General features: G+C 45.0%; 1 protein-coding gene and 1 long non-coding RNA gene across 4 annotated transcripts in view; one reads left to right on the plus strand and one right to left on the minus strand.

Moving 5' to 3' along the window:
* NUP93 (nucleoporin 93) overlaps positions 1 to 27,872 on the minus strand; it is an 80,291-nt gene that overhangs the window by 14,666 nt on the left and 37,753 nt on the right. For all 3 annotated transcript variants that reach the window (XM_048078753.2, XM_048078754.2, XM_067004669.1), the window contains exons 4-10: positions 16,766 to 16,828; positions 14,031 to 14,159; positions 7,195 to 7,269; positions 5,118 to 5,207; positions 3,611 to 3,750; positions 1,226 to 1,358; positions 115 to 272 (exon numbers count right to left, since the gene is read on the minus strand). In XM_048078753.2, coding sequence (XP_047934710.2) covers positions 115 to 272; positions 1,226 to 1,358; positions 3,611 to 3,750; positions 5,118 to 5,207; positions 7,195 to 7,269; positions 14,031 to 14,159; positions 16,766 to 16,828 — 788 coding nt within the window. The remainder of the gene's footprint in view (positions 1 to 114; positions 273 to 1,225; positions 1,359 to 3,610; positions 3,751 to 5,117; positions 5,208 to 7,194; positions 7,270 to 14,030; positions 14,160 to 16,765; positions 16,829 to 27,872) is intronic.
* LOC125184637 (uncharacterized) lies at positions 10,240 to 16,434 on the plus strand. The gene is made up of 3 exons (XR_007168962.2): positions 10,240 to 10,378; positions 13,403 to 13,494; positions 14,970 to 16,434. It is a non-coding gene; the product is annotated as an uncharacterized lncRNA (long non-coding RNA).

Here is a 27,872-nt window from a genome sequence, read left to right on the forward strand (position 1 = left end):
AGGAAGCTATCACCACCAGAAGAGACTTGAGTCTTTTATGGAACTACCAAGACACTATTTCACTGCTCCACAGAAATTTCTACCCCTTGAAGATCTTGCTAATTTTCCAGTTACCTTCTATCTTTACTGTGCATGTATTCCTGAAACCAGGTTTTAAACTCTCCCAGCTGGTGCTGTGCCCGTTTCACCACATGCATGGCCGCATTCAGATCTCCGCAGCGCATGCAGTAGTAGATCAGTGCCCAGACAGGATGGCCTTCCACCTCACCGTCCTGAAAATGAAAGATAATTTAAAAAAAGCAGCCCATTTGAATTATTATTTGCCTAGCTTATATTTCTGCCCTTATACCCATACACCAATTTGGGTAAAAATTCTGTTTGTGGTACAGGAGTCAGAGATCGTGAGGTTTAAGTTCAGTGAAAGCTGCGCACATTCTAGCAGCAAAGGAAGGGATTCTCTTCTGCTTGCCCAGATTTCAGCTCTGGATGAGGATCTGGTAATCCTCTAACTAGCATTCAGATATCCTCTCCACCCAGGAAGTCTATTTGGATTAGGCAACTGAGGTATTCAAAACATTTGTAGTGAAACAGAAAGATACCAGACTAATTGTATACCAGCAGGTAAGCAAAGGACAGCTAGTCTCAATTATGTTATTTCTAATGTTACACATTTATTATTCAACTTGTAATTTTTCTGTCTAGCCTGCTTATTTGCCTTGTTGATTTTGTAGGTGTACAGCTGTGCACTTTCTAGAAGATAAACAGGATTTTATTCAGATTCCTAAATAAACGGCTACAATTCAGATTAATGCATTACATATTTTGTCATCAACAACGCCTGTCACCATCTTATAAGTGGAAAAAATAGAAAAAAGCCAAGCAGGGAGAGTATGTTTCTGCTTTTCTGAAACACCACAACAGAGTTCAATACTTGCTTGTTCCTTTTTAAAAAGACCACCATAAGAAACCACAATTCCTGGAATTTAAAATTCTCAAATTACTGAGCACCGCCATACATCTGCGGCTAGCTCTGAACGCAGTCAAACTGATTTTATCTATCTTCCATTTTCCTAACAGAAAATTCTAGAAAAGGAGTAAGAGCCCTCTGCTTTGAGAACTTTTTAAACAACAGCAGACAGTCGGAGGCTGCACGAGTTTCCTAGCTGTGCTGGAACAAGCAGATGTGTTGTTGTTTTAGCCCAAGTGCTGAAGGTGGTGGACGTACCTGGAGACCAGGGACAGGCGCGGGCAGTTTGATGTTCAGGTAACTGCGGACCAGCTGGTAGGTCCCTGGAACTCCACCCAGCTGAGCCTGGTGCAGGTTTCCAAAGACAGTCATGAAGGTGTAATTTTTGTAACTGAAAAGCGAAATAAAGGCATGCAAACAGACCGAAATTTACTTGCTAGAAAAAACATCCATTGCTTTTTGAATCCACCAGTATCAGCAATTTAAAGCAAATTACTGTGATGTTTCAAACATTATCATTGCAGCAAAATGAGGCAAAAACTTCTGTTGATTTAGGAAGATGCTTGTATTCAGCAGTCTCAAGAGAAACCACATTTGGAGCCTGTGGTATACTGCTCCAGGTTCAACTCTCTATTATGAGGTTCCTCTCATTAGGTTCTCTCAGAAATAAGTTAAACTCAGTCATGTAGCTACCAAAAAAACTTTCCATGCTACTGCTTTTCCAGTCAGTGCCGTCACAAAATAACACTTAAAAACACTGCAGTTGTGTTTCTCCTCTTCCCTGCCCTGTGGAGGAAGCAAACCTTGGGGCCATGGACCTATCTGAGGGAAATCATTGAGAAAGAGAATTTAAGAGACTGGTAACGGCAAGTTTCAGAATGCTTTCTAGAAGGAATCAAAGCCTTTAATCAATGTAGGTCAATTTAACAAATATTGAATATTCGAATATTGAATATTTAACAAATATTGAATATTTCTTAAATATTTGTTTAGAAGCAGGAGTCTCAAAAGTCTGCATGCTGAAGGAATACCTATACAAGTTGCAGCAATAATTTTGAAGTTTCCCCCCCCACACAGCACAAAACACACTAGTGCATGTACAGTATTTCCTACTTTGGCTCTAGCTAGCTACAGACCACTGAACTATTAGACTAAAAAACCCTATGCCTAACGTAAGCAAACATGAGCACACCTTTGTAACTAATATTATGGCTGAGTTAAGCCCAAGCTCCTCAGGGTTTAAGATCACACCTGCTCCAACAGAACTGATGCAAGGCCAGCTGTCAGCAGTGTTAGATCTCCTCCCCTTACACGTGAGGGACCACAGAAGCATGCAAACACCCCAGAATCAGCGTTTGCTTTGCCAGTTAGCCAATTCCTGCTAGGAAGAAATAAAAAGCTACAATGCAAGGCACGCAGGTTTAAAAAGAGATCAAGTCTGAAGAGCTCAGCTTCTGCCCCGGGAGGATTCGGGGTGGGAACTCTATGTAACCGCATGCCTAATTTCAGCTAGCTTTTAACGTGACTGTGACAACTTAGCAAGTTGGCTATTTGGCAAATTGGGTTAAGAGTCTAACTGGCTCATCACGCAATGCTGTGACTGAAGAACTGGGAACAGAAGACTTCTGATGCGTCAAGTTTCTCTGTGCGCAGACAGGCATACCGCCAGCACCCCTGGGTGACGACGAGCACTGATGAGGAGCTGCAACCAACCGTTAGGGGCAAAGAGGCTGCGCCAGGAGGAGAAAACATCTCTTCCCAGTGTGCCCTGTCAGAGCGCAGCGCTTTCAGAGCTCAGATGGTGGAACTGTACCTGTAACAAATGCCCACGCACTACACTGCATCTATTGTTCGCTTTCCACTGCTGAACTATCCTGCTAGCGTTACACTGGCAGCTATTTGGTAAGAGACTGCAACATCCAGGTTTGTGGGTACACATGCAGGGAGCAGCTAATACTGCCAACAGGGGGATTCAGCCTTGGCTTTCTCTCTGCAGCCTGTCTGCTCCGTGGCCTGCAACTCTGCAAGCACTTTCCTGGTCAACGAGCTTAGATCCCCGGAATAGTTGCTGCTGCAGACAGTAAGCCTCTTTCCAGAGTCTGAAAATCATTGCTAGATGTCTCAGCTACAGCCCCTTGAAATGTTACAAAAAACTTTCAGGGCAGAAATGGCACGATCAGAACTTGACTCATTGCACCAGATTTGCTCCCAGTGCTGTCCTCATTTCTACCCAGCACCAGCTCCTGACAGGTAATCAGCAATCAGAAAGGGAGTATGGAAAATGAGAAATTTGTTGTAGAGGGGGAACAGATCTCTTTCTACAACTGAAAAATCTTCACATATCACTGTGACAGATACAAAATCTTTAAAGGCAACACTGAAGAAAGAATAAAAGATCTTTTTGTCTTCTCAACAAGCTCCCAGTGGATTCAAGGCCTTTTCAGTTAAAACAGTTTTTAACTAAAACAATTTTATACTCAAGTGGCTGCTCTAAGCCCCTTAGAACATAAAAGACAGGCAACAGACACTTCTTGTGAGCAGCACGAATTAACTGACTTGTTAATATGCTTGTGTGTATTCACAAGTCATTCTGGCTTATTAGGGAAACTTATCAGACTGTGTTATCCAAAGCATTCGCCTTACCTTTGTTCGAGGTAGTGCAGAGCCTGCCTCACGAAGTCCATGCGCACCTCCAAGTTGGTCCGGACCTTCAAGATGTCGCTAGCAGAAACCAGGCGAATGTTGATCATTTGTTTCACCATGGCCCACAAGTCAGAGAGGTTCTGTGAACAAACCGTTCCACGCAACAGTGATTAGCACAAAGGTGAACAACCCTGTTTTGAGCTACGTGGTGTTTTGATGCTAAAGCAGAAGTATAAAGACATACTGCAGGGGAGTAATTTCAGTCAGTTTAGATTTACAGTGGAGACACTGGATGCAATCCTGAAGGTAAGCCCCTTCTGTTCTGCAGAACACAGATTTCACAGGCTTCTCTGCCTAATGCTTGTGTAAGGAGATGGCTATAAATATTTTACCTGCAGTTTTCAGCCAGTACTAAAGATTTCCCAGACTAGGCTGGATATTAGGTGCTCGGCTTCCTTCCCCGTTTCCGGCTCATATATCCCACTCAAAAATACCACATCAGCTTTTCACGTAAGTGATTGCTCTGGCTGTCATTGGAAAGCTGTGCAATCAGCTGTGATGTGAAATGTCTAAAGGACTTAGACAAAGACTCAATTACAAAAAGAGGCTGAAAACAATCCAGGTCTGCTCATTCCCAAGGATGAGATCGTATCAGTACCTACAGGACTAGAGTATCCCCGCTGAAACGGCAAAACACTGACAAGTAACAGCACTGTTAGCTTCAGCAAGGGCAGCTGTTTGATCACGGTGCTTCAAAGCAGCAAGAATATTGAAACTCACCTTGCTGTCCCTAGCAAAGCGAACAGAGCTGTTCAAAGCAAAGAAGCACATCTGTAATTTAGAGCCGACCCGAGCATTTGCCTCTCAGATTCTGAACAGCTTTTTGCTCTCTCCATTTGCAGTCTTTTCACGACATGACCCTTCTGCAGTATTTTCCCCCAGGCATTTCTAAAAGGTGGCCAGGTTTGTGTGCTTGTTTTTTTGGGGTGGATCAAGGCAACACAATCAAAGGAAAAGGGGGCAAAAAAGAAAAGCAGATAGACCATCGATTTAAAGTTAACCTTGCAGACTTTGGCTGGCTTTACACCTTGCTGTCGGACCCTACTCCAGTCCTAGTGGAGACTGATTGAAGACCCTTCACCTACAGCTAAATATGTTCAAAGGACATTAGGAGATCACATTTTGGAAACAGAACTCAGTAGAACCCATTTAAAATGGAAAGCATTTTTTTTTTCCTCTGACAGCTCATCACTCATGACAGGACACTACAATGAAACCAGGCTCTTCTCTTCCCCATTTTGTTAAGAAATTTTCATCATGACCACGTTCATCATTGGTGGGCCCTGCTGGACTAGAGAAGATTTCAGTGTTGGCTCTGTGTTTTCTGTGGAGCCACATAATTTATTTTTTTGGCAATATCAGTATTTTTCCACCAATGTCAGCAGGCTGTTAATCACAGCTGAAAACAGCTTAAATACATTTCCTCGTGTTAACTTATTGGCAGTACCTTATCATCCAACTCTACAACAGCAGCACAAAGGTCCGCCAGGTTAGGCCGCAGATGTCCGTTCACTATCTTCTCGTTATAAATATAAATCTGAAACACATTGAAAGCAAGTTTTAACAACACACACCACTCTCCTTCCCCCTCCCCAGCCACGGCAGCAGAATCTGACCCAGATTTCAAGAACTGTCCCCAGCAGGTCCCTTCTGCCTCCCTCCCACGTTAGCTGGTTGTCAGTCTGCACGGAGGAGGAAGGGACAATGGCACAAACCTCCACAATACCCCAAAGCCTGCCTGAAGGCCAGAAGCAATCCACTAGCTGTTCAGGGGTTCTGCACAGCAAAGCACTGCACTGAATGCCACGCTAGACTAATTGGAGCTAATTGTTGGAGGACAAAGATTCAAGAAGAGACGTGACAACTGAATGGCAGTGATATTCCCCTACACAGCAGCCTGATATAACAGAAACAGAATTTTACTGTTTTCTGCTGCAGGAATTCAGGGAACTGTGACACAAGATGAGAACAGAAACCTGGTCCTTTAAAACCTACTCCTAAACTTACCACCTGCACCGTTTTAATGTAAATCTTGGTCTCCGTTTACCTACTGGGATTGTTTATTCTATTCTCATCCCAGCTCCCTTTGAAAATAATCATTCCCAATACCAGAAAGGCACTGCTGTCATACTTTGAGTCCTTTCTTCTTGCAAACACTGCTGCTTCAATGTTTCCAGCATCCAAACAAGACGTGGAGCTCAGGATCGAAACCAAAATTTAGCATCAGTGAAACCACATACACAGACACCCTTGTGTTTCTGGGAAATAGTTTAAGTTATCCATGAAGAATAATTATTCCAGTGTAATTAAAACATTTCACGGATGATGGTGACCTGCAACAGCACGGACTCCCAAGGTCTCCCAGCTACCCGCTGACAGGCACAAGAGCAGCTTTGAAACCCAGATTTTCTTGCATTCGAGCAGGGTGCAGGTGAGAACAGCTCGGCCAGGGCAGCTTCTCCAGAGGGCAGGCAGTGGCTGCAAGAACCGTGCTGCAGGCAGAAACCAGCACTAGCACTGCTAGAAAAGTTGAGTTTTCCACATCCACAAAACATCCGGGAGCAATGCTGATAGCCTGAAAGCACGGGTGCAATCATACCACTTGAAAGACCCTTAGATGCGGGATTACACTCGAGATGGAACAAATTAATGCACTAATAATAACCACTAAATCAAATACACACTTGATCAGCACAACCATGCACCTTATTTTGTGATTCATTTCCTCAGTTACCATAACTGAACGCAGACACAGAAAAACAGATGCACAAGCTGCTATCGAGCTCAGCAAAGGCTGAGCCAAGGCACACAATAACAGTAATTGTGTGCAAATTAGGCAGCGCTTTGTCTATGTGCTTCTACATATTCCAGTTGGAAAAATCAAGTCCTTCTCTTTCATTTTGTTTCCAGCAGTGCTGGTAAACAGATCATCTCAAATAACAAAAGTAACAAATTGGTTATGTAAAGGTTTATCAATTCCCTCTGAAAATTTTCAGAGGGAGCCTAATGCCACCAGACATTAATTCATAGCTGCTGCACTAAAGCTCCTCATAATTGATCCTATTAAAACGGGATATAATTTGACAAATATCAGGATTAAGACTTCAGCGTGTTTTTCCCTATATGCAGATATCCGAAAAGTGATCTTCCTTCCACACGTGAGAATAGAGGGCATGTAACTCTTCGTTTGCATGATATTACACTGTGACATGAACTCCAAAAAACATTTTTTGAAAGGTTAAAACTTTTAATTTACTGTACGAACAGGAACGACTTCTACAGTCACATATGTTGCTCCGGATCTCCTTTTGACACAAATCCTGTCGTAGACAGACGAGCGCATTTCCAAAAATGTCAGGCTAACTTTCCGTATTTCCAAATTGCATTTTAATCCCGGGCAGATGTCTTCATGCTGTACCTTCCGTATCTCTTTACACATTACGCTCACAGATTTTTATTTTCCCACCTCTATACAGAGAACGACGTTCAGCTACGGGTTTTATGTTCCTTTCCAGCACACTCACCTGCCGAGCATATGCCATCTCCACGCTGTCCAGCGAGCTGCGACCTGGAGGGCCTGACTCACCAGCATAGCTGGGCTGTTTAACAAGAAGCATAAAGGTTATTAAATGCTTGCTAATTTTTTCTTCCCCGATACAGCCAAACCCTGTAGTCTGCATATTCAATTTTAGTCATCTGAGCATTTCACACAGAGGGTATAAAATTACTGCAACGCATTTAACCAATAGATCTTCTCCTAAGGTACAGCAGAAACACCTTTGCTCCTGACACAACTTACCAGGTTCTGCAAGGAAGAGGCACGCTGTCACTGCAATCCCCTATTATCCTCCCAATATAGCTTCAACTTTCTCAAGTGACAGAAATCCTGCTTATTCAGTGCGCAAACCAACCATTAGCTCTCCAGAATTAGGACACCAGCGTGCCTCATTAGCATCTTGTAATTTTAATTCTTTGCTTTTGTTTCCTGAAAGGTTGCTTATTGGCATGCTCAGTGTCTCTCTGAGAAGCATCCGGTCCGAACCTCCATGGCAGCGAGGAGGCAGGCTGTGACAGACCAGCTCGATGGATGCAGTCCAGCAAATCTGACGCTCTTTTTGCCCCAGTACCATGACACTGACACTAAACGGGGCTGGAGCATGCAATTATCTGCTGAAAAATGCCCCAGTGCTGCTTAGCTGGAGGAGGAAGAAGGAAGCTGGCAATATAATGACCTGAAAAAAACTTCCTACCCATAGCGTCTACACAAGCGTTGAAATATTTCCACTGAGTTAGAGGACAGTCGATAAGAGTCATGGCATGGACGATTTGTAATTTTTTTGTAAAACTTGAAATATAATACTACTGTAATATTCTTATGCCACAAAGCTATCCTTACAAATGCTTCCCACAAACCACAGGTATGTTTTCAGTATAGCCACCACTAAACACAGATGTTCACCACTCTGGACGAAAAAACCTCACAGCTAAATATGTAACCCTCCAACATTTCCAGTTTCGTATAGACGTAGCTCTTTATTTCAGCATTGCAAATCTTGGGTTTGAAAAATAAAGTGCAATTATTTGAAGACAGATCCCTTTGAGGTAAGCAGTCCTTTAATATCGGCTGCTTCTTGAGGAGCACTATAGCCATGATGGGCTGAAGATAAAAGCAAGACGAGCTTAGTACAGCAACATAATATTTACTAAGCCAACTGACATAGTTGGGGAAGGAGAGGAGGAATAGACAAGCCCTTAGAAAAGCAACCATATTTTGAGGTCTGAAGCCAAAGCAGCAGCATTTACATTTCTGACTTCAAACCCTAAAGCTCATTTGTCTGTCCCAGCAGCGGTCGGCCTGGCAGCAGATGTCACCTCTCCGCGCACACCTTGCTCCGCTTGCTTCAGGTCTCTAGCTCAGGTACAGCTACAAGATCTAAGCTGGCTGTTTATTTTTACCACGAGAGAGGATGTGAAGTACAGAAGGTAAATACTGAAGGTAGCTCTAAGCATACACAGGACTCGTGCCAGGTAACTCCAGTCCACATCTATTCCTTTAATCTGGAACCAATAAGTTTTTTCAAAGAGAAGGCACATCTGCAGAGCTTTAAAATTCAGCTTTTCACCAAAGTCGGTTCTAGCTAGCTGCACATCCTCCTCGTGAGCTGTTACGCTGCACCCCACCAATACTGTCAAACAGCTTCACTTCTTCTCACGGTGGTTACCCAGAGCTGTAATACTTTGTTGTGTAGGTACAATCACCGTCAAGTATTGCTCAAGGACATGTTCCAGTCTTTCCTGGAAGAGTTCAGCTAAATTTGACCAATTTGTTGCCTGTACAAAAAAAAAAAAAAAAGAGCAGAAAGCCCAAATGCAATGGAAAACTCTTGCTTTCAGCTTGAAAGTTCAGCTTTGCTGACACCAGTTGTGCTGTGCCACGGCAGGACCAAGGTGACCCAATGCTCAGATTGCTCAGAATTCAGGGAACAGGTAACACATAGCTTCTCTCCTGATGAAATTGTAAACAATTTCTCATTTCAAATCAGAGGAGTTGCTGATAGGATCTTCAAAAGAATCTCACATTTTCCTGGGCTGTATCCCAACTTTGAAACAAAATAATAAAAACTCGTGAAATTCCACACGGTCCATGCAGGGAAGCATTTGGGAAGCACTGCCTGTTTTAATTTGGTAACAGGTAACCAGAGTGGTACCTTCTGTTGTGTAAGACCGCCTTTACCCTCAGGAGTTCATGTTCTTAAAAAAGCTGTAATTGTCCTAGTCCACAAGCTCTGAGCAGGGAAATTTTTGCAATTTAAAACAAAGACAAATGAAGTCACAAAAGTGCAACAGCCACAAAGCTGTTCTGAGCTAGCTAGGCATTTATGTGAAAATAATGGCATGGCCCCTATTCAGAAATTATAAGAGATTTGTGATATTTATGATTTATGCTTTTTGCACTGCATACAACAGTTGACTGCAAAATAAAAAGTATTCAGTTGTGTTTGTCCCTGATATAGTGAGATATAAATGAAGGTATCAAATACGAACGTCAAAAATCCTTTGAATTGCTGAAATTAATTTATCACCGCATTCATTTCTCAGTAATAGTGCAATTTAAATTATGTTCAACCTGACAGTAAAATCAGATTCATTTAGACCTTAGGCAGCACAAACAAAATACCTCACCAAACACCACTTTCTTTTTGCAGCTGAACTTACCCCCAAAATATTCCTCAGAGTCACTCCTAATGGATACTGATAGTCAGAAGTATTTGCATTTTTCTTTCAGTGCCAAATCATCTGACACAAATTCCTTTAAACCCACCTAAAAACGACAAATTCTTTGTTCTAAAGAACAAAGAAGCCGTTAAAGCAGGTTTCCTGGGAAACAGACGTGATGGCAGAAATAGCGCTTTGCAGCCTTCCCCTCTGCTGTGCTAGATAAATTGCAGAGTTATTTAAAGTAACACTAAATTATGGACGCTGTCATTAATTACTGATGAGGTTTCATCTTCTAAAGCAAGAAGAGTACATTGTGACTCGGTGTCACTTTTCAACCAGCGCTCAAACACCACAAATACAAGGACTGGGGCTTTATTTTGCGAATCCGGTTCCTTTTTCTCCTGCTGTTGTACCACAGCACCAAAGAGCAGCATCTCTGTGGCCACCTTTCCAGACAGCAGCGTAAGACTGACAGGTTAAAACCCACAGGTAAGGATCTGAATTCAAAAGTGCACGTCTGAAACCAAAGAATGTGCATTTAGTGTTTTTTTTTCTCCTCTCCTTTCTCCAGTTTTAATTTTTCCCTATCCATTACGCTTTGAGGATCACTTATTAACAATTTGCCACAGCTGAGACCTGACACATTGCAGGTAAATTCTTTAAATGCCCTCAACCAGCTTGGCCTTTCAGCGAGAAAAAAAAAAATCAGGAATACCAGAATTTGTCTTGCTTTTCTTATGCTTTTCTTTCCTACAGCAAGAGCCACGGGAGCTAGAGCATTTCCTTTTTTTTTCCATCTCATACTCACATTCTGGCTCCATCTTTGAATTATTAAACGGTACTAGAAAAAAAGCTCATTGAAGTATCTCATGGTCGGGCTAAAAGGAAATTTCAAAAGGGAAACTACAGCAGTGAGTCAGCACGGGGAAGGCCGTTTCCAGTCCTTACCCTCAGCTGCAGAAACGGATAGGTGTGCAGGCAAACCCTCCGTAGCCAGCAGCCGGTGCCTGAAGAGGCATCTGCCACAGCTCAGAAGGAAATCTGGGGAAGGGGCAGGATATCCTTTTGCAGCAAGTCAGAACTTCTCAAGTTTTCAAGCGAGGAAAAGGTGATGAAAGATGCGCTGAAAACAGCAGCCAGGTGTGTACTAAAAGAATTATGTTTTAGGTCTGCTCCTGAAGCATAACTGGAGCAGCAAATGCTAAAAAGGAAAAGTTGGTAACGCACCAAGGACTGCAGAAGTACACACACATCTCTGCCTATCTGGTCTGCGGTTGCTCACACAGCTCGTGCTGTTTCGATCAATCACGTTTGCTTCTCCCTGCCCTGCATTGAGGTCTTTCCAAAAGATTCTTCAGAGCCGTGCTATTTATTTTGAATATTATCCATTTGCAAAAACTGCAATTAGACCGCGCCACCATCACAGTTTTATCTTTAAATTCATTTAGCTGAATGATGCTGCTTTTCAAAGGAGTCCTTCATTTGTACTCAGCCAAGCATTCAGCCTCGCTTGTGCACCCAACTGCACGCCCAGAAAGCTGCATTATTCATCGCCCTCATATGCATATGCACATTCCTCAGCAGAAGGCTGGGCAGACATTTTGTCAGCTCTCCAAATGGCTTGGCCACTAGATGCAGCGCATAACTACGCAGGAGACCGAGCTGCAGAAACACCACCAAAACCCATCGCGGTGCAGCGGGGGAGAGGAAAAGATCCTGCGCTCCTTGGGATTTAGGGGATGTGAAATCGTCACACGGAGGGCAGAGGAGAAAGCGAGAGCGACGGCGTCTCTCAGGCACTGCGGGAGCAGGCTGCTCGACAGCAGGAGGGGAAGAGCTTGGGGAGGGGGTGGAAGAAAAAAAAGGGAATAAAAGGACAAAAGAAATGCCTCAGAACCTAGCAGAACAAGACTCGGAACAAACACCTTGAGAACGTAACATAGGTGTTTGATATCCTGAAAACAAAAGCCAGGCTTTCTTCCCTCCTCCCAAGGAGCACCCTGTTTTAGTTCAGTTTTTCCCTTACGGGGAAAAAGGCCAGGCTGGAGGACAAGGCAGAACAGAAACCACTAATGGCAAGTCCTGCGCTAGCTTCTTTGAATCATAAGCTTCGCCTGTTAATTGGTCTTATTTTCATGAATAATGTGTTGGTATTTTACTCTGCCCAAATTAGCTTGCCCAAAGCTCGAAATTGGCTCGCAGGCAGACCGGCCCCCTGCTGTGTTTGGATCTGTGCCTTTTCAGTTGATTCTCCATCTCCAGAGGATATCAATTAAACCTCTACTATATTCCACAGGCTGTGTCTGTTTGTGTCACACACACAAAAAACTTATTTGACTGGAACAAGGCTTTAGAAGAACAACCTGCTGTGGGGAGGTTAGATAACAGGCTTTTAACACAGTAGATGCACTTCAAACCTCTCAGACCTTTGACTTCTTGAGGCTAAGACTGGAATATATCAAGGATTTTAAATGCTCTTGAAATGACATACCGATACCACGAGTGCTTTGAAAGGGAGAGTGGAGTATTACTGAGCGATGGCGTACACCGAGTCTTTAAACTCATTCATGGAAACTATTAAAGGGTTTTCCCCCCCTCCCACCAATTTGATGCTTGGCATCTCAAGTGCCACGGGCTGGGGTTACTGTCCATTTTGATACTGAAACAGCAGAAAAGGGGTTTGGGCTTTTCAGAGAAGGTTATTATATTGCTTCTCCCAGCAGCCGGTATCCACACTTTGGAAGGCAAACCCCACACCAGTAACTCACACAAATCAAAGATGTTAGAAGCTATTAGAACAGCTGCCAAGTCTGCAGACTCACATCCCAAAGTAATGGGAGAGCTGTTCCTAGCTTTAAATGAATTCAGCCTGCATTATTTAACATCTCTAATAGCGGAACACTGGACAGCCTTCTGAAAAGTCACAGTGAAGTATCAGTAAAATACATTGTAGGGAAAATAGCTTCTATAAAGAGATGTATGCTAACTGGGATTAACCTATATTTAAATTAATAGTAATCAGAAAGGGACATTTCATTAACAGCTTTAATTATTTCCAAATCCCTATACAGGTCATACCCCATTAACACCAAGACCTTTTTTTTACTTTTTTAATGCAGTTTGCAGCTCTATAAGTCACACCAATGAAAAAAAAAATAAAATAAAAAGGGGAATTTCATGGGGAAGATTGCTGTAAAAAAAACTGGGCCTGTCTTCTGGCCTGAAAGCACAGCAATGCTCTTTCCCTACTGCCTCTCCTCTCAAGGTTAGTTTTTGATGGAGCAGTGTGCTGGGGCTGCGACGCAACTTCATGCTCCAGGGATCCCAGCTGATGTCTGACGCCTCTGGCTCCCAGGGGTGGAGCTCCCACAACTCTGCACGTAGCCGTGCCACGTTCTGCTCATGGCACAGCAGCATTTTAAGAAAAAACTAAAGAAAAACTAAAGTTTTAAATTGTAACACAACACACGTAATATTTTGAGTTACTAGTCAATATCTTTTCATATCAAACAGGGGCTGTCTTGCCCAAAGGATCTGGTCACCACTGGATTAACCTTGAATTGCTGAGTGCAAGAGACCTTGAGGCACAACAGTGAGAGAGCAAGGTAAAAGGAAAGCATACTCCCTCGTTTGTTTTTTTTTTGGAATATTCAACTGGTGTTGACAAGAAACCCAAGAGACTTCCACACCCTCCTACGAAAAGCCATAAATCCTGGCTAGTAGACAGGGATAAGGGGAAGAGACATTGCAAGACCTGTCTGGGAGAACAGCTACACCTGAGAAGCTGTCTGGTCTCATTAGCTCTGCAAAGTTTCCCTGAAGGAGAAGTTCACCCCGACGTGTTTTCTGTCCACTGGGTGTTATCGATCTCCTATGCACTAGGGTGACTGAGCTTCCAACCTGCACATAAAACAGCTTCAGCAACAGGAGCTCCACTGCCTGCACCAATCAGTCAATAAAAACAAAGGTTCGATACTTCGCTAGGCAATGCATTCTACTAGTTGCAACCATTTTTAAGTTAAATAGAGCTTTAATATCACTTATTTTCAACGGTTGTAGCTATAAAATAATCCAGAGGTGGTTCCAGCAGCGTCAGAGTGGCAGCTGAGTGTGACCACGCAGTGTTCAGGAAGGCAGTTACCTCGTTTTCCTGGGTGAAATCGAGAGCATCTTCCCCCGACGCCAGCAGGGTGTGAAGAATCCTTTGCTTCACCTGTTCCCATTCAACCAGCATCGATTCTCGGTGATACTCCTCAGCCATAGCAAAGGTCTGTTGAAGAAGAAGAGCTAAGGAATAGACAGAAACACCAAACAGCATGCAACCACTAACCAGCTCTGCTATTAACAGACCAGCTTAAAATAGCAACTAGCTAAATCAACCTGGTCAGTCCTCAAGAGCTAACGATTTGCTGGATATTATCAGACCTCCTGCTAGGTACGAGGGGATTCAGAAAACAGGTGTGCATGAATGAATATAGCTTTTGCGTACCCAGCTACTAAACGATTGGATCTTTGTCTTTTCTGTGGTGCTGACACACAGAAAGCCCAGCAGGTTGGAAATGGACAGGCTGAGACGCTACCCACAATTGCTCACGACTTCAGGATTTTCTTGAGCTGTCCATTTCCCTCAGCAGCAACAGCTGCAACTTCTGCATAAGATGCCTGGATCCAAAATACCCACTTCACCCCACCGGAGCACAGACCTTACGTGTACCAGCAGCAGCCTTGGTTTACAGCACTGCAGAAAGAGCAGAGGGGGCAGCAGCACGCGCCGAGCTCTGACCCTGTTACAGGGCTAAGATAACGAGCGTGGAAGTTAAGGGCTCCTTGCCCTCTGCCCACCTCCCTCAGCCCAAACCTTTTGTTAATTTAGCAGTTGGCCACCCAGCTGCATGCACACGATATCCAGGTCACCACCGATCTGCGTGGTTTGTCAAGCCCTGTTTCTCTACTGGCAAACAGCTCTTCACCTCCCTGGAGGTGATAAAGGTTTGATGCACTGCACTGTTAATAGAGATGTCTGTTTAGAGCCCGTATTTCATTTTCAGGTCTTTATCAGTATGTTTTTCCTTTTAAATAGGAAATATGATGCAAGAAAAATAAAAATTATTAAGGAAGATCAACGGGTGCGGAAGAACCAGAAAGCCTTTCTCATCAGGAAAACAAGTGCAGTAAATCATGCCCTGAGAAGAACCACCCTTTAAAATGGCTGATGTGCTACAACAGCTTCAGATCTGATGGAGGAATGCATGGAGGGGAAGAGCTCTGCTCAGCACTCCTTATTTTGGCAACGAGCATTAGGATATCGAAGATGCTTCTCTGCTCTCTTCCTGTTATTGCTGGAGTGATGCTAGCCAGCAGCCTTGAGTACACTGGGACAGAAAATGCTCTTATTTCCACTAATTCTGGAGAAGAAGCCATACACCGCTACTTTATCTTTCCCAACCCTCTCTCTCTGTCTCTCTTTCAAATCACTCTGAGCTGCAGCGTACATAACTACACGTTTTGGCTGCCTGAATAAGATTTCATCTCTTATGGACTGCTTTTAGGGTACTGTCAATTAAACATTCCCTAGTATAAGTGAATGGGTAAAAGGCAGTGACATTTGACAAACATTTAATTATAGTGCACACGTGCAACTAGAGCATATGATTTTTGTTTCTTGCCTTATAATATAAAATCATTTTATACTTCCATGATGGAATGTAGGTCTTCTTACTTTCACTATAATCACTTCAACGGGGGTTTAAATATACTTCGATAATTACAGCATAATTATATGTAATTAAAATAATTTAATAATGCTTAAGTACCATTCCTTATCATTTGAAATAAACACAGGCTCAGTTCTAAACCCTGGTGCCCCAAGTATACATGTAGGGAAACGATTGTACCATAAGCACTGGAAGCATGCAATGACATTTCGAAGCAGCAGCTTCAAGACAAACAGGAAGCGTTTTTCCACACTGCATAATTCAACTGTGGAAATCATTGCCCCCGAATATGACAGATACCAAAAGCCTTAATAGACTCAGGACCACAGTAAGATGAATTTTGCATCAGAGAACAGCTTCCAGCTCAGAAAATCCTACAACAACTATTTGCGTGAGGTGCAGAGACAGAGATGAATGGGGGAAGGCTCAGACTTTTTCCCTTACAGACTGCCTAGGCGTTGGTCCCCTCTGAGGACAGAAAACTGGGCTCAAGCCCTTTCTCTGAGCCTAAGTGACAACTCTTACTTTCTTATTGTAGCAATTTTTTTACACTGCTTCAAAAACTGTTTTTAATATCCGAGAGTTTTGCTTTGGACAGTGTAAGCAGCATCATGTTCTGGCTGTCCTACAGACAAGAATTACACCTTGCAGTACTGCTGCTGCGTGGGTCTGAAGGTAGTCGTGTAGAGAGCACCACGCTTCAATTCCTGTGACCCGGGGAAACAGCTTCCACAACATCCACAGAGCATCACCACTGTATGGGAGGTCAAGGCACAAGGTACTTCTCAGAGCAAAAAACGTGATGTTATCCTAGCGTTATCACCTCTAGAAAAGAAGGCACTCGTAGAGAGAGGGTTAGAGCATGCTGTGCCTTACAAGCAGCTGCTTTGTTCAAACTCATATTTAACACTGTGAGCTTCCAGATCCTACATAATATTGCAGCTGAAATGCAACTGAAAATTATTTCTTCTGGAAATTCTAAGCAACTATTTTTACATCTAACTATTGTATATTCTGTAGACAGTCCTCTTCAATTCCACTAGGTTTATTAAACGTCTAATTTATAAATAATTCCTCAAGATCCACCACCTCCCTCCCCTTTCGTGTGTGGGGTTTTTTGTGGTTTGGTTTGTTTATAAAAAGGTATTTGCTTCCAACTTACCCTTTTCCTGGACTCTTCAATAGCTGACAGCAAGGCATTATCTTTTTCATTCTTCAGGAATCCCTGCAGAAAAGGACAAACAGAGCTTCAGTCTAAAAGCTACCTCGCGCTACCATCAGATACATATTGTACCACTCAGCTCTTTCAACTCCACGAAGTGCTGGCAGCTCTCCCCAGTCCATTCCAGAGAAGTTTAAAGGTCACTTCACTTCACCAGAGGTACGGCAAGATGCCCATACAGAGCAGTGTGAAAATGAAAACGCATTAATCCCCTGTTTTAATATGCATTAAATCCTGGTGAAATATCCTGCTTCTATTCTTTTTTATCTCTGTGTCCCAGCAACTGCTTCCCCTTGCTCTCTATTTGAGGGAGCTAGGATGAAAGCTGGTAGGAGCGATAAGCACAGATAAGATTGTTGGACTTGAGTATGTTAAAAAAAAAAAAAAAGAAAAAAAGGTTTTGACTTGGCAGCTTCAGGCAGGAGTGGAGCTCTTGTGGGCCCGATAGGAACTGTGAAAAAGCTTTAAAAATAATCAGTTGAAAAAGGATGAAAGTAACTAAACAGTTGGAAAGCACAGAGGAGAAGTTTACTGCATAGTCCCTCCTTACACACAGCTGGAGTGGTTAAAAATTTTAGAGTTATATTTTTAGTATATCAATAAATCTCAAAACAGGTCTGGTGTATGTGAACTGATTCAAACGAGCTGTAGTTACTTATCCTAAACATGACTTTTGTGACCCATACCAGCAAAGACATGATATCCTGCATTTAATGAATACCTGCCGAGTAAGCTGCTGTAACATACACAGGGAACAAATGGGAAACACTTATTACAACCTAACTTGAACACCTTAATTTTACATATTTACTGTTATAACACCAATTAAACAAACCCAGTTGATTTGCACTCCCAGACTTCAATTTAATCATCCTCCAAAACAACAACAAAAAAACCCTTTTGTTTCCCTCTGAAGTAATCATCGATAACATTATCGGCTAGAAGTGCTAAAACCTTGAGTCTGTATCCTCATTGCACAGACCTAAAATTAAAGAGGCCACTGACAACTCAGGGAGTGGGAACTCAACGTGCTGTGCTTTATGCTTTTACAATGAGGATATACAACTGTAGCAGTACAGGACTGAATTTGTCAGGATTTAGGAGTCTTTCAAGCTCTTCATTCGCTACATCTTCCTGCAAAGAAATGCTTCCTGCCCCAACGATCTGACAATATCGGTATCGATCCTTGCACCCTAGCTCAAGCTGCAGCTCTCCAGGGGAGCACAGGTCCTGCCGCAGGACAGCAACCCATCGTCATGAGGGCTTGGACCCTTGGGAAAATATAGTTATGGTAGGTCTTAAAAATAGCCCTGCAGCTGTATTACACACAACAACAGATAGCAGATTGCTACTTCGGTCTGAGAGGCGAGCAAGGTTTGCGGTTTCTCAGAAATGCAGAAAATTGGCAGACAACGTAGGTGTGCTGTCTGCCTTCCTGTTACCCAGCACCCGTGGGTGAGATCAAGGGCATGGCAACCTTCCCTTCTGAAACTCATAGTACAGGCAGTACGTGGGTATAGGACGTCCTCTGACCCCCTTCAGCTGAAATAGGAACGTGACCCCTTTCTGCATAGCAGGTAGAGACAGAACCGCAGCCCCTGGGACAGACAAGCGATGCAGCTCCCCCAGAGAAAGCCCTTGAATTACATATGGAAGAAGGGGCTACTGGCACACAGCACAGTCTTCATTTCTTCATCCACGTCCCACTTTATTTTTAGACAATGCCCGCAGAGAAAGCGCAGTTACAATCTGGAGAAGGGAAGCTAAATGCATCTCCTTGCATGTGTCTGGGGACCGAGCACTCCTGCAGCTGCCGCAGGCACCTAACGGGGCCAAGTCCCGGTCTGGGCTCCTTGCAGGAGAGATGGGGAGGGCTGGAGACGTGCCTTTGTAAGGTTTGTCCTTGGCTGCAAGGTTGGAAGGTCTGCAAAAGGGCAGCAAGTCTTCCCTTCCTCCTCTCCTTTCCCCCCATTCCCAAACTGGACTGAAGAATTACCTAGAGTTACACTTAACGAGCACACCTCGAAAGCACACACCAGCTTACGAACAAAAGACATACATGCACGTCTGACAGTAGGGATCTGATGTTGCAGAGCCCAGCACTGTTTGCCGTATCCTTTAACAACACTGTTAATTTTACATGCAAAAGCGCCCCACTGCCTCAGGGACGGAGACCTGCAGCTACATGGATGCGATGGAAGGTGCTAGCAAGCCGTGCCGGGCACTGAAGCTTGCAGATGTGCTGGGTGCCCTCCTCCCTGCTCCCTCTGCAAGTCCTGGGCTCCTGAAAGCCCTGAGATAGACCTCACGAGTCCTGCCTGAGACCTCCTTATAGGGACAGAAAGGAAGAGGTCAACAATTCCACCAAACAAAACAATTATTTTGCAATACACAGGGTAAAACGCTATTTGCTGTGTGAAAGGTGACCAAATGGAAGAGAAGACAGCTTGGGTACCTGCCTAGAAATATACACAGCAGTGATGGTAATCCACAGCGTGATGTAAGTGTGCTAGAACTTCCCTTGGAGACCGTAAATCCAGCCTGAGTATCGCTCTTAATGAAACCTCCCTGCTCCTGGAGTTCACTAGGTCCATTTAAGGGATTAGATGACACTGAACGCCAATCAGGGGATGGTAATTGTCTTTTTCCATCTCAAAACCAACTCTTTTAGCAAATGAAAATCTTCACAGGTCTCAAATATCTATATTGGCTCACTAACAGAAGGTACATCTTAAAAACGTTGGTCCGATGCTTTGTGCTAAACGTGACTGTAGCACGACAATTGCTGCCTCAGTTAATTACAGCCTAATTATTACAGCTCAGGAGAGGGAGTTTCAGCAACTGACGCTGGGGTTCCTGCTACCGTTAATGAGACTGCTTCCGCCTAGGCCAAACTGCAGTTTCCTGCAGTCGTCACTCTGGGCTCTGTTAGCCAAAATTTCACACCTTAAAATAAAGATTGTAGGGCTGCTCTACCAGCATTTATTCCCTGGCTTATTGCGTTGCCACCTAGTGGTGCAGCGTGCTTTGGTCACTGCACATTTAGCTTCCACTTACCTATATAAATGCACACCAGTGTCCACCTGCTACAAGTTAAAGCTGAGCTCTCTGGAACAAGGGTGGGCAGAAGGATGGAAGCGATGGGCTTCACGCTGGAGAATTTTGGCCCCACGAAAATCCCAGGCCGTGTAACAGCATGAAGGATTTGCATTGTCTATGGGGCCTGAGCCTTGAACAGCGCCGGGTTGTGCTCACGGAGCTGTGCCTGCCCTAAAAGCTTTCTGCAGTCCCAGAGGGAAGGTTTGACTTTGCCACCACCGCCTGCAGGCTGTAACAAGGATACAGAGGCAGAGCAGTCAGCGTGCACGGCGGGTCCAAGGGAGTACATGACCCATATCGCAGGAGCTGCCCTCTCGGGGGAGATGCCACTGATTGTACAAGGAGCAGCGACACGTTGCTTCAGATTTGGTTTCCGAAGAGAGAAGCAGAAGGAGAACAGATATTGTTAGGAGACAAAGGGCTATTTCACTGCGGCAGATGGCAAAGATAGGAACAGCTAACGGGAGCATCGCTAAAACCTCAGAGGCGAAGTCCTCACCTTGGGGCTCCACACAAGTCCTGCCGTGGCAGGGATCCCAAAGCAGCCTGGATTTTGCTTGAAAACGAAACCGTGTCTTATTTCCCTGAGGCAGGTTTAGGAAAAAAGCTCACAGAGCCCTAAAGTCACATCATGCTGCCCTGCTTCAGCGTGTGACTTGTGGCATTTGATTTTCCTGTGTTCCCGTGGGACACCCACACACTCCTCCCACACCTCATTTGGAAGGGAAGCAGCACATCTCTCTTCCATCACAGGTTCTCCGCAACACTCACTGCTGTTTCCTAAGTGCGATTTGTACAGTATCTGACAGGAAGATACTTGCCAAACGGGGACACAGGCCTGGAAATACACCCACTCTCCCACCTTCAGGTTCCCATTTTCCAGCTAGTCCCATCGCTTGTTCTTGCATTTCTGCTGGCCCTCGGCATCCTTCCCCAGCACGTTACAGCTCCTCTTGGATCTCTTACCCCTTGGATTCCAGTTTTATCTCCTGAATTCCTCCCTGCCAGCTGAAATCCAGCCCTGCTTGGTACCAAATCCTAGTCCTATGCTCCTACAACACTCGGCCCAACCTCCCCAGCCATCCGTGATGCCTCACTCCCTGCACCTTGCTCCCCACAGCCCTTAATCCCATCTACTCCACCCCGCTTCCAGCTCTGGCTTGTAGCCCTTCAGAAAAGATGCCTGCCTGCCACTGAGCTCCGCCAGGTACATGCAGGAACCTGCGACGGAGAGGCTACGAACACGGTGTGCAGAGGAGAGCCTCCACACAAACCCCCTTGGCTCCTGGCCGCCCCGGTGCAACCACAGGGAAAATGTGGCGATGGGGTGGGCCCTTAAAGGGTATTAGCAGGTGCTTTTCACAACAAAAAGAGCCACGGCTGAAGTGCGTGTGACAAACACATTTTCAGAGTTTCGTCTCTGAGGTTACTCACCTTAAGCTGCATTTGAAACTCGAGGAGTGAGGAAGGTTTGGGTGAGAACGGAGGCAAAGCACAGCCATTTTACTTGGTCCGACAGGCCCCCACCACCGTGACAGGAGAGGACATTGCCAGAAGATGGTGTTCTCCACCACACAAACACACAATTTTCAAGGATCTTATCCAGGAGGATGTGTTCAGAGGTGCCCCAGCAGCGCCGGGCAGGCCCCGGGCAGGCTGTGCCACGTCCCTGCTCTCTGCTGCCATCCCTTATGGCGGGCAGGTGCTGCCTGACACGGCCTGGCGGGACAGGAACCGGCCTTGCTCCAGCCTGAATTCCAGCAAGAAAGGGTTTGAGTAACTAATTCATTATCAGTACGAAAGGGCACGCATGCACTGACGGTCTCTTTTTGACAGGAGATTGAAAGTCTCTTCCATTTGCTGCAGTAAATGAGGTTAGTAAACTCTCTCCTGGCTGATAGAAGTCTCTTAATTACTTCCATCAGCCAGGCCATACTTTTAATACTTGATCTTGGTATTCAAGCTGTCAAGAGAAGCCAAATGTTGCCAAATAGTATACTGAGGCCTTGGATGTTGACAGCGATGCTTATTTTTCACTGGCAGGGGAAGAAAGGAGAAAATGAAATGAACAATCTGGGCCATTTCAAGTCAATTGCTCTTTGATTAAAATATTTTCAAGTGCTGGATTTCCGGTAGATCCAGTGAATCCTTCAAAAGGCCAGCAGGGATGACGACTACACCATTAACAAAAATCACTCTTCAGCAGTGGGAACAGTAGCTCCAGACAAAGCACCTGATTTATTTATCCCTACTAGCAAATTTTTTTTAATTGTTACTTTGAAAAGATTTGCTTAACACAATCCTGCACATCTGAGCACATTCGCTGAGGTGGTGCGTTCTGCCACAGCCCTCCCAGCCATGTTTCTCTCTGGAAGAAAAAATAGGATAAGGAACAAATCAGCGTACACAAATGTACGCTGAAAAGGAAGGTCTGAGCGGGCTCACCCCACAGCCATGCACGAATTAATGCCTTCAATCCAGATCGTAAAAAATCTACACCTTCAAGAGGTGGGATGAGCCTGAGGAAGGAAAACCCTCGTTTGAAAGCACAACAGCATGGTCTCAACTGTGCAGTACAAGGAAACGTGCGTTTTCCCCATCTAATGTAGACAGGACAAATGGTAAAGGTCACGTCTGACCTTCCCATGAGCCTGCAATTCCAGGACCTAGTAACGTGAAAAGTCTGCCTGGCCTAAGACAGCCGAGCTTGTCAAACTGCAACGAGCAGTTCAGAAGTTCCTTACCACCATATTTAGAGTAAGAAATTCTCCAATGTTTTCTAAAAAATTAATGCACTGTTGACTAAACAGGAGAAAAAGCAGGGAAAACCAGACGGGTTTATGGTTTGCTGAGTCTTGAGAGCCAGTTGTTGCATCAGAGGCTTTCAAAGGAACTTAAGAGGGGAAAATATGCAGACTGATAACTAACACTAAATTCAGCCAAACATTGGGCTTGGAGAAGATCTGCTGCTCTGCTACCTGCCCCCAGAGGCTGTCTCAAACCACGTAAACCAGCATGCAGTGACTGTGCTCCATGCTCGTAGGCAGCACTCCCATTCAATTCAAGCAAAAGCAAAGGTGGGAGAGCTCCTCCCAGCCCTGCGAGCAGACAGCGTTTCAACAGCGGTGAGTCATGAAAATATACAAACCCTGGCCCGAGCTCTGCTCCACTGCATGACTAGCAGTGATTTTACAGATCGTTGCACTTCCAAAGCAGCTTTCTGCTCCAGCAAAATCAAACGTTGCAAAGCCGCAATGCTGCCTGCCTTCCCGGCAGAGCCGCGGCAGTGCAGACCTCCCTCCTGCGGCAGCGAGTGTCAGTGCCTGCACCATTGCAGCGGGGTGCTCAGCAGGCACAGCACCTCGCAGAAGAAGGAGAAGCGCCGCCATTTACCTGCAAGGCTTCCTCAACACCCCTCGTGCAGGGTGGAAGATGCATGGCAGCGATCCTGCCCCACCGCCAGCGTGGCCTCCATGTGATGCACAGTGTTGAACGCCTTTTTTTTGGTATTATTTTACTGTTTTAGGCTGGTCGATCTGTGAAACTCAAGCAGTTTTCACAGTCATCTTCAGACCATATCCGGGAACGCTGGATTTTGTGGTGGTGGATAAATATCTTTCCTTCTAGCTGTGACAGGAGAAACTCCAACTGCCGCAAGAACCACTCCTCGTGAAATCACACATCAGCAGAAGCGGGGGCAGATGGCATGTGCTCTTTTGACTCTTGCTGGGGCCATTTGAACCTGGCAAATGAAGACTGGAAACATGCTCCTTCGGTTTCCAGTCTTTGAGGGAAGAAATATAAACGCCCCTTAGGTCCTGCTCCAGCCAGGAGGCCACCTGGTAGGCACGGGAGGGCTAGCGCCAAACCACCTGTTAACACCAAACCATCCCAGCATCAAGTGGCGCCGCCAAAGCCCACAGCCAGCCTCAGTCCTCTGACGTGCATTTGCGCAAATAAATTTTATGTGAAAATGCATTTTATGAGAAATACACAGGGAGATAACTTTATCTAGCTTTATCGTGCGGGGTGTATTGAGGCAATGCTACTGCTCATGTTCCCTGCTGGAATATGGTGCCAGGCACTTACTGTTGTACTTACAAGCGACTTAATTTTCTTGTTATGCGAGGAGTTAATTACTACCTTCCTATGCATTTTAGGATTTTACAAGGTACATCAGAGAAGCTTGTAAGATTTAAAAATCCCAATCATAATGACAAAATTGTGTGAAGTGCTACACTTGGTTGTAGAAAACAGAATACATCAACCACTGTAACATATATATATTACTTGTACAGCATATCTAATTATCACAAATTTAGTAAATATTTATATTATGTGTTGTCTCTTTCTCCTTCATCAGAGAGGATCCGAAACAATGTCAGTTACACACACCAGTCTTTCATTCTCAGGCTCTAGAAATCTTTGCCATGTCACATTGGGATGCACAGAGCGCAGGGGAATGCTGTTAGAAGTGGTTTCAACGGGGACTTTTCAAAGTCACAAACGCTTTAATGGCATAAAGCTTATATAACACCTTTTTTAACCTAAAATTTTAGAACAAAGGTGCTCAGAGTGAGATTCTCTTTCAAGTACAATTATCAACCTCCACCACACAGATCATTTTGGCAGCAATTGTTAACGCAACACAAAAATAGCGTAAGGAACAGCACTACCTTCTCTAGCGGCTCCTCTCTTCCTCCCCAGGCATTACTCATTTTCCATCTCCCTGCGATGCGACTGGGAGCTGCTTAGCAAGAATCCCAGGTCCCACCACCGTTAGAAATGTCAAGGAAATCTGTGCAATAGGTATGACACATATAACGAAGTAGAAAGTCTGAAATAACCCTAACGTGCTTAGAGATCATGCAAGCAACAGAAGGAAGAAAAGCCATGGGAAAGAAAACGTCAGAGCTAGAGAAGGAAGGTGGGCAGACCCTCACCCACGGAGTACAGCAGGAGGAAATGCTACACAGGAGGCACCAGATGCAGCTTGCTCAGCTGGCTAACACCCGCACATCACACCTGACGGCACCTCAGACAGCGTTTCCATTAGTTTTAACGAATGTGGAGGAACCCAATGCCACAAAGACAACTAAATGTCGCCTCACTTGCAATACAACTTGTTCAGTGAGAGCAGAGCAGAGCAGCTGGACCAGCTGCCCACCAGAAGCCCATCGTGGTCCCTGCTATTTCACCATCAGCAACAGCATCCACACAGAGCGAACAAACCACACACCAGAAGCCGCGGGGCCGACTAGCTTTTGGCAGTCTGGAATCTGAGCTTGTTCATCAAGTTCCCAAATGCACGGCCATTTGTTTTTCTCAAGGTGTTTAAATGCAGATGGATGACCTTGGTGTGGGGCTTCGCTCCGCGCCATGATGAGCAGCTCCAGTTCCTCCCTGGTGCTATAAAGGCACTCGTATTACCATCCTGATTAAAAAATACAAACGGAAATAGCAATGCTCTTCTCCAGTCCTACACAAATCATAAATGTGCCACGAAAGTCACGATGGGAACAAAACTCAGGGCTTTAGCTGTTTCCTGAACTCTATTTGAAATAAACGACGAGTTACTGCCAAAGGGCTTGAGATCCATAATATGACCTTACAATTAAAAATATTTACAGCATGCTAATTTCTGATCACCCACTGGATGAGGTTATCCTACCCGCCTTCCTGGTATCATGCTTTTTATAACACTGTGAAAATAAATACCGATTTAAATGATTTTAAAGCTTCATCGCAGAGCCATAACTATGCCTATAATGCAATACCTCTCACTGAAAACGTCCTTGCATCAGGCAGAGGCATCCTTCAAATCAAGCCATCAGAACTAATTTCACTGATGACGCCATTTTCTTATTTCTTTCGCTGCCATTTTAGCATCGAGGTTACTCCACGCTTTCTCGGGAAGTCGCTGCGCCTTCCTTTCCCTCTAAGAGGAGGATGCTCAAAAAGAAGAGTGGCGAATAAATCCTATATGTTAAATTTCTGCCCGTGTCACCTCCTTGCATCTCAGGGAGGAAAGGCAAGGCTGCCCTGGCAGACCACACCTCGATTTACTGTACCGAGAGCTGCTGGGGAGTCTCCCGAGATGGAGCGCGCCAAGAAACCAGCCCCTGGGAATCCGTCGGCACCGCACGAGAAATTCATAAAGCTGAGGGAAGAGGAGTGTCCAGCCCTGCTGCAGGAGGATAGGCTTTCCCTGCGAGTACCATAGCAAACGGCAGCTAATAAGGGAGTAGTTTGAAAAGAAAAAGGCATAAAGGAGGCACAGCGACGAGCTTGCGGTGGCTGTCACCGGACTAATTGCACAACGTTAGCATCAGCACGGAGGCAGATACAATAACCCACTCAGCCCGGTGGCAGCAAATTCATTTCTTGGGATATGTTCACGTCTGAAAGCCGAGCTGCCTTCCCTACCAGCTGATGAAGCATTTCCCAGCCCCGAGTGGCACGTTTCTTACAGAGCACCAGCAAGAAGGAGAAATTATTAAGCAAATCTGCTAATTATTAACACCCAGCCTCCTCCAACCCACTTCTCCAAATCTAAACGCAATCCTTCAGCCTCCCCCATCCCCACTGAGCACCTTATCCTTTTGCTGGTCTGGTTTGGAGCATGCAAGCTCGCCCTTCTGAGAAACAGGGGAGTTGTCAGGCTTTTTTTTTGGAAATGAAGCACATTATTATTTGCACATCTCTTCTTTCACAATCTCAGATATGTTAAGAAAAAAAAGTTAAATGCTTTCGAGTTAATGTAAAACTGTATATAAAAAAAAATGGTAATGAAAAAAATGTTTTTTTACCTTCTCTGGATGCGAGTGGTGAGCCTGGCAGCGCTCTGAGCCCGACCCTCTCCCTGCTCTCAGACCGAGCGGTGCTGAAGGATTTCTCCTGCCGTGCTCCCATCCCGCGGCAGGGCAAAGCCTGCGCGCCGCCTCCCCAGCGCTCCTCGCGGGCGCTGCTCGGCTCGCCGTGGCGCTGGGGGAAAGCCAAGCCCAAAGCTTCCAGCCTCCATCCGTCTGCACGCCAAGCACCAAGCGATGCGGGCAGCTGCCCCCCGGGACGCAGCCTGCCAGCACCACGAGCCCCAGAGCCGAGGGGACCGGGGACACCGGGGACGTTCCCTGGCACAGGTAGCTCTGCCCGGCGCGGCGCATCCACCGCGGGATTTCCCCGTCGTGCGGCTATCTGACATCTCCCTGAGAAACCCACACAGGGAAAGCAAGCCTTTCAAAAAGTTAAATCTACTTTATTTCGCTGGTGGGGGCTGGCTAGCACTAGAAAAGCAAGAGGCATATACTGCAGTGTTAAGAAAAAAGGCTTTTTTTTGGTTTTAAATACACCTGAATCACAAGGAAGTGAGGAAATGTAAAGTTCACTCCTCTTAAATAACACATGATTTCCCCAAATCATCCACCTGAGCAAGAAAAATAAGCCTGAATCAGTTAGCCCCTTCTGCCCCAGTATTTTTAACTAAATCGCAGCTATTTTGTTCACCCAGTAGGCATTTCCAGCATAGCAGCATGTCCTTAGAATAAACAGAAAGATTCCACTGACAGTGAAAGCAAGCAAGCTGGAGCAGTTCGTGTGTCATATCTTTAAATCCTCAAGCATGCATGTGGTCCTTAAAAACGGTGTTTTCTCACTACATTACTGCTACATTTCACAAAGTTAATTATTTAAATTGACCATGAATTATTAATCACCGATCATTAAAATAAAAAAAAGCAGAAGTCCGGAATATACCTGCTCCAATCGCACCATTTATATTTAAAACGCTCAGCCATTCCCAAGCCCAGGGAGAAAAGCATTTACTCAAAGTCTCTGCTGCACCAAATGGCACATTACAATAAACATTTTTTTTTCTTTTCTGCCTTTTTCCCCTATTGTGCTGCCAGCCCGAGGTTTAAACTTTTCCGTGCAGGGCACGGGAGCGGTGTGC

This window comes from Anser cygnoides, chromosome 12, assembly GCF_040182565.1.
Source record: "Anser cygnoides isolate HZ-2024a breed goose chromosome 12, Taihu_goose_T2T_genome, whole genome shotgun sequence".
Taxonomy (NCBI): domain Eukaryota; kingdom Metazoa; phylum Chordata; class Aves; order Anseriformes; family Anatidae; genus Anser; species Anser cygnoides.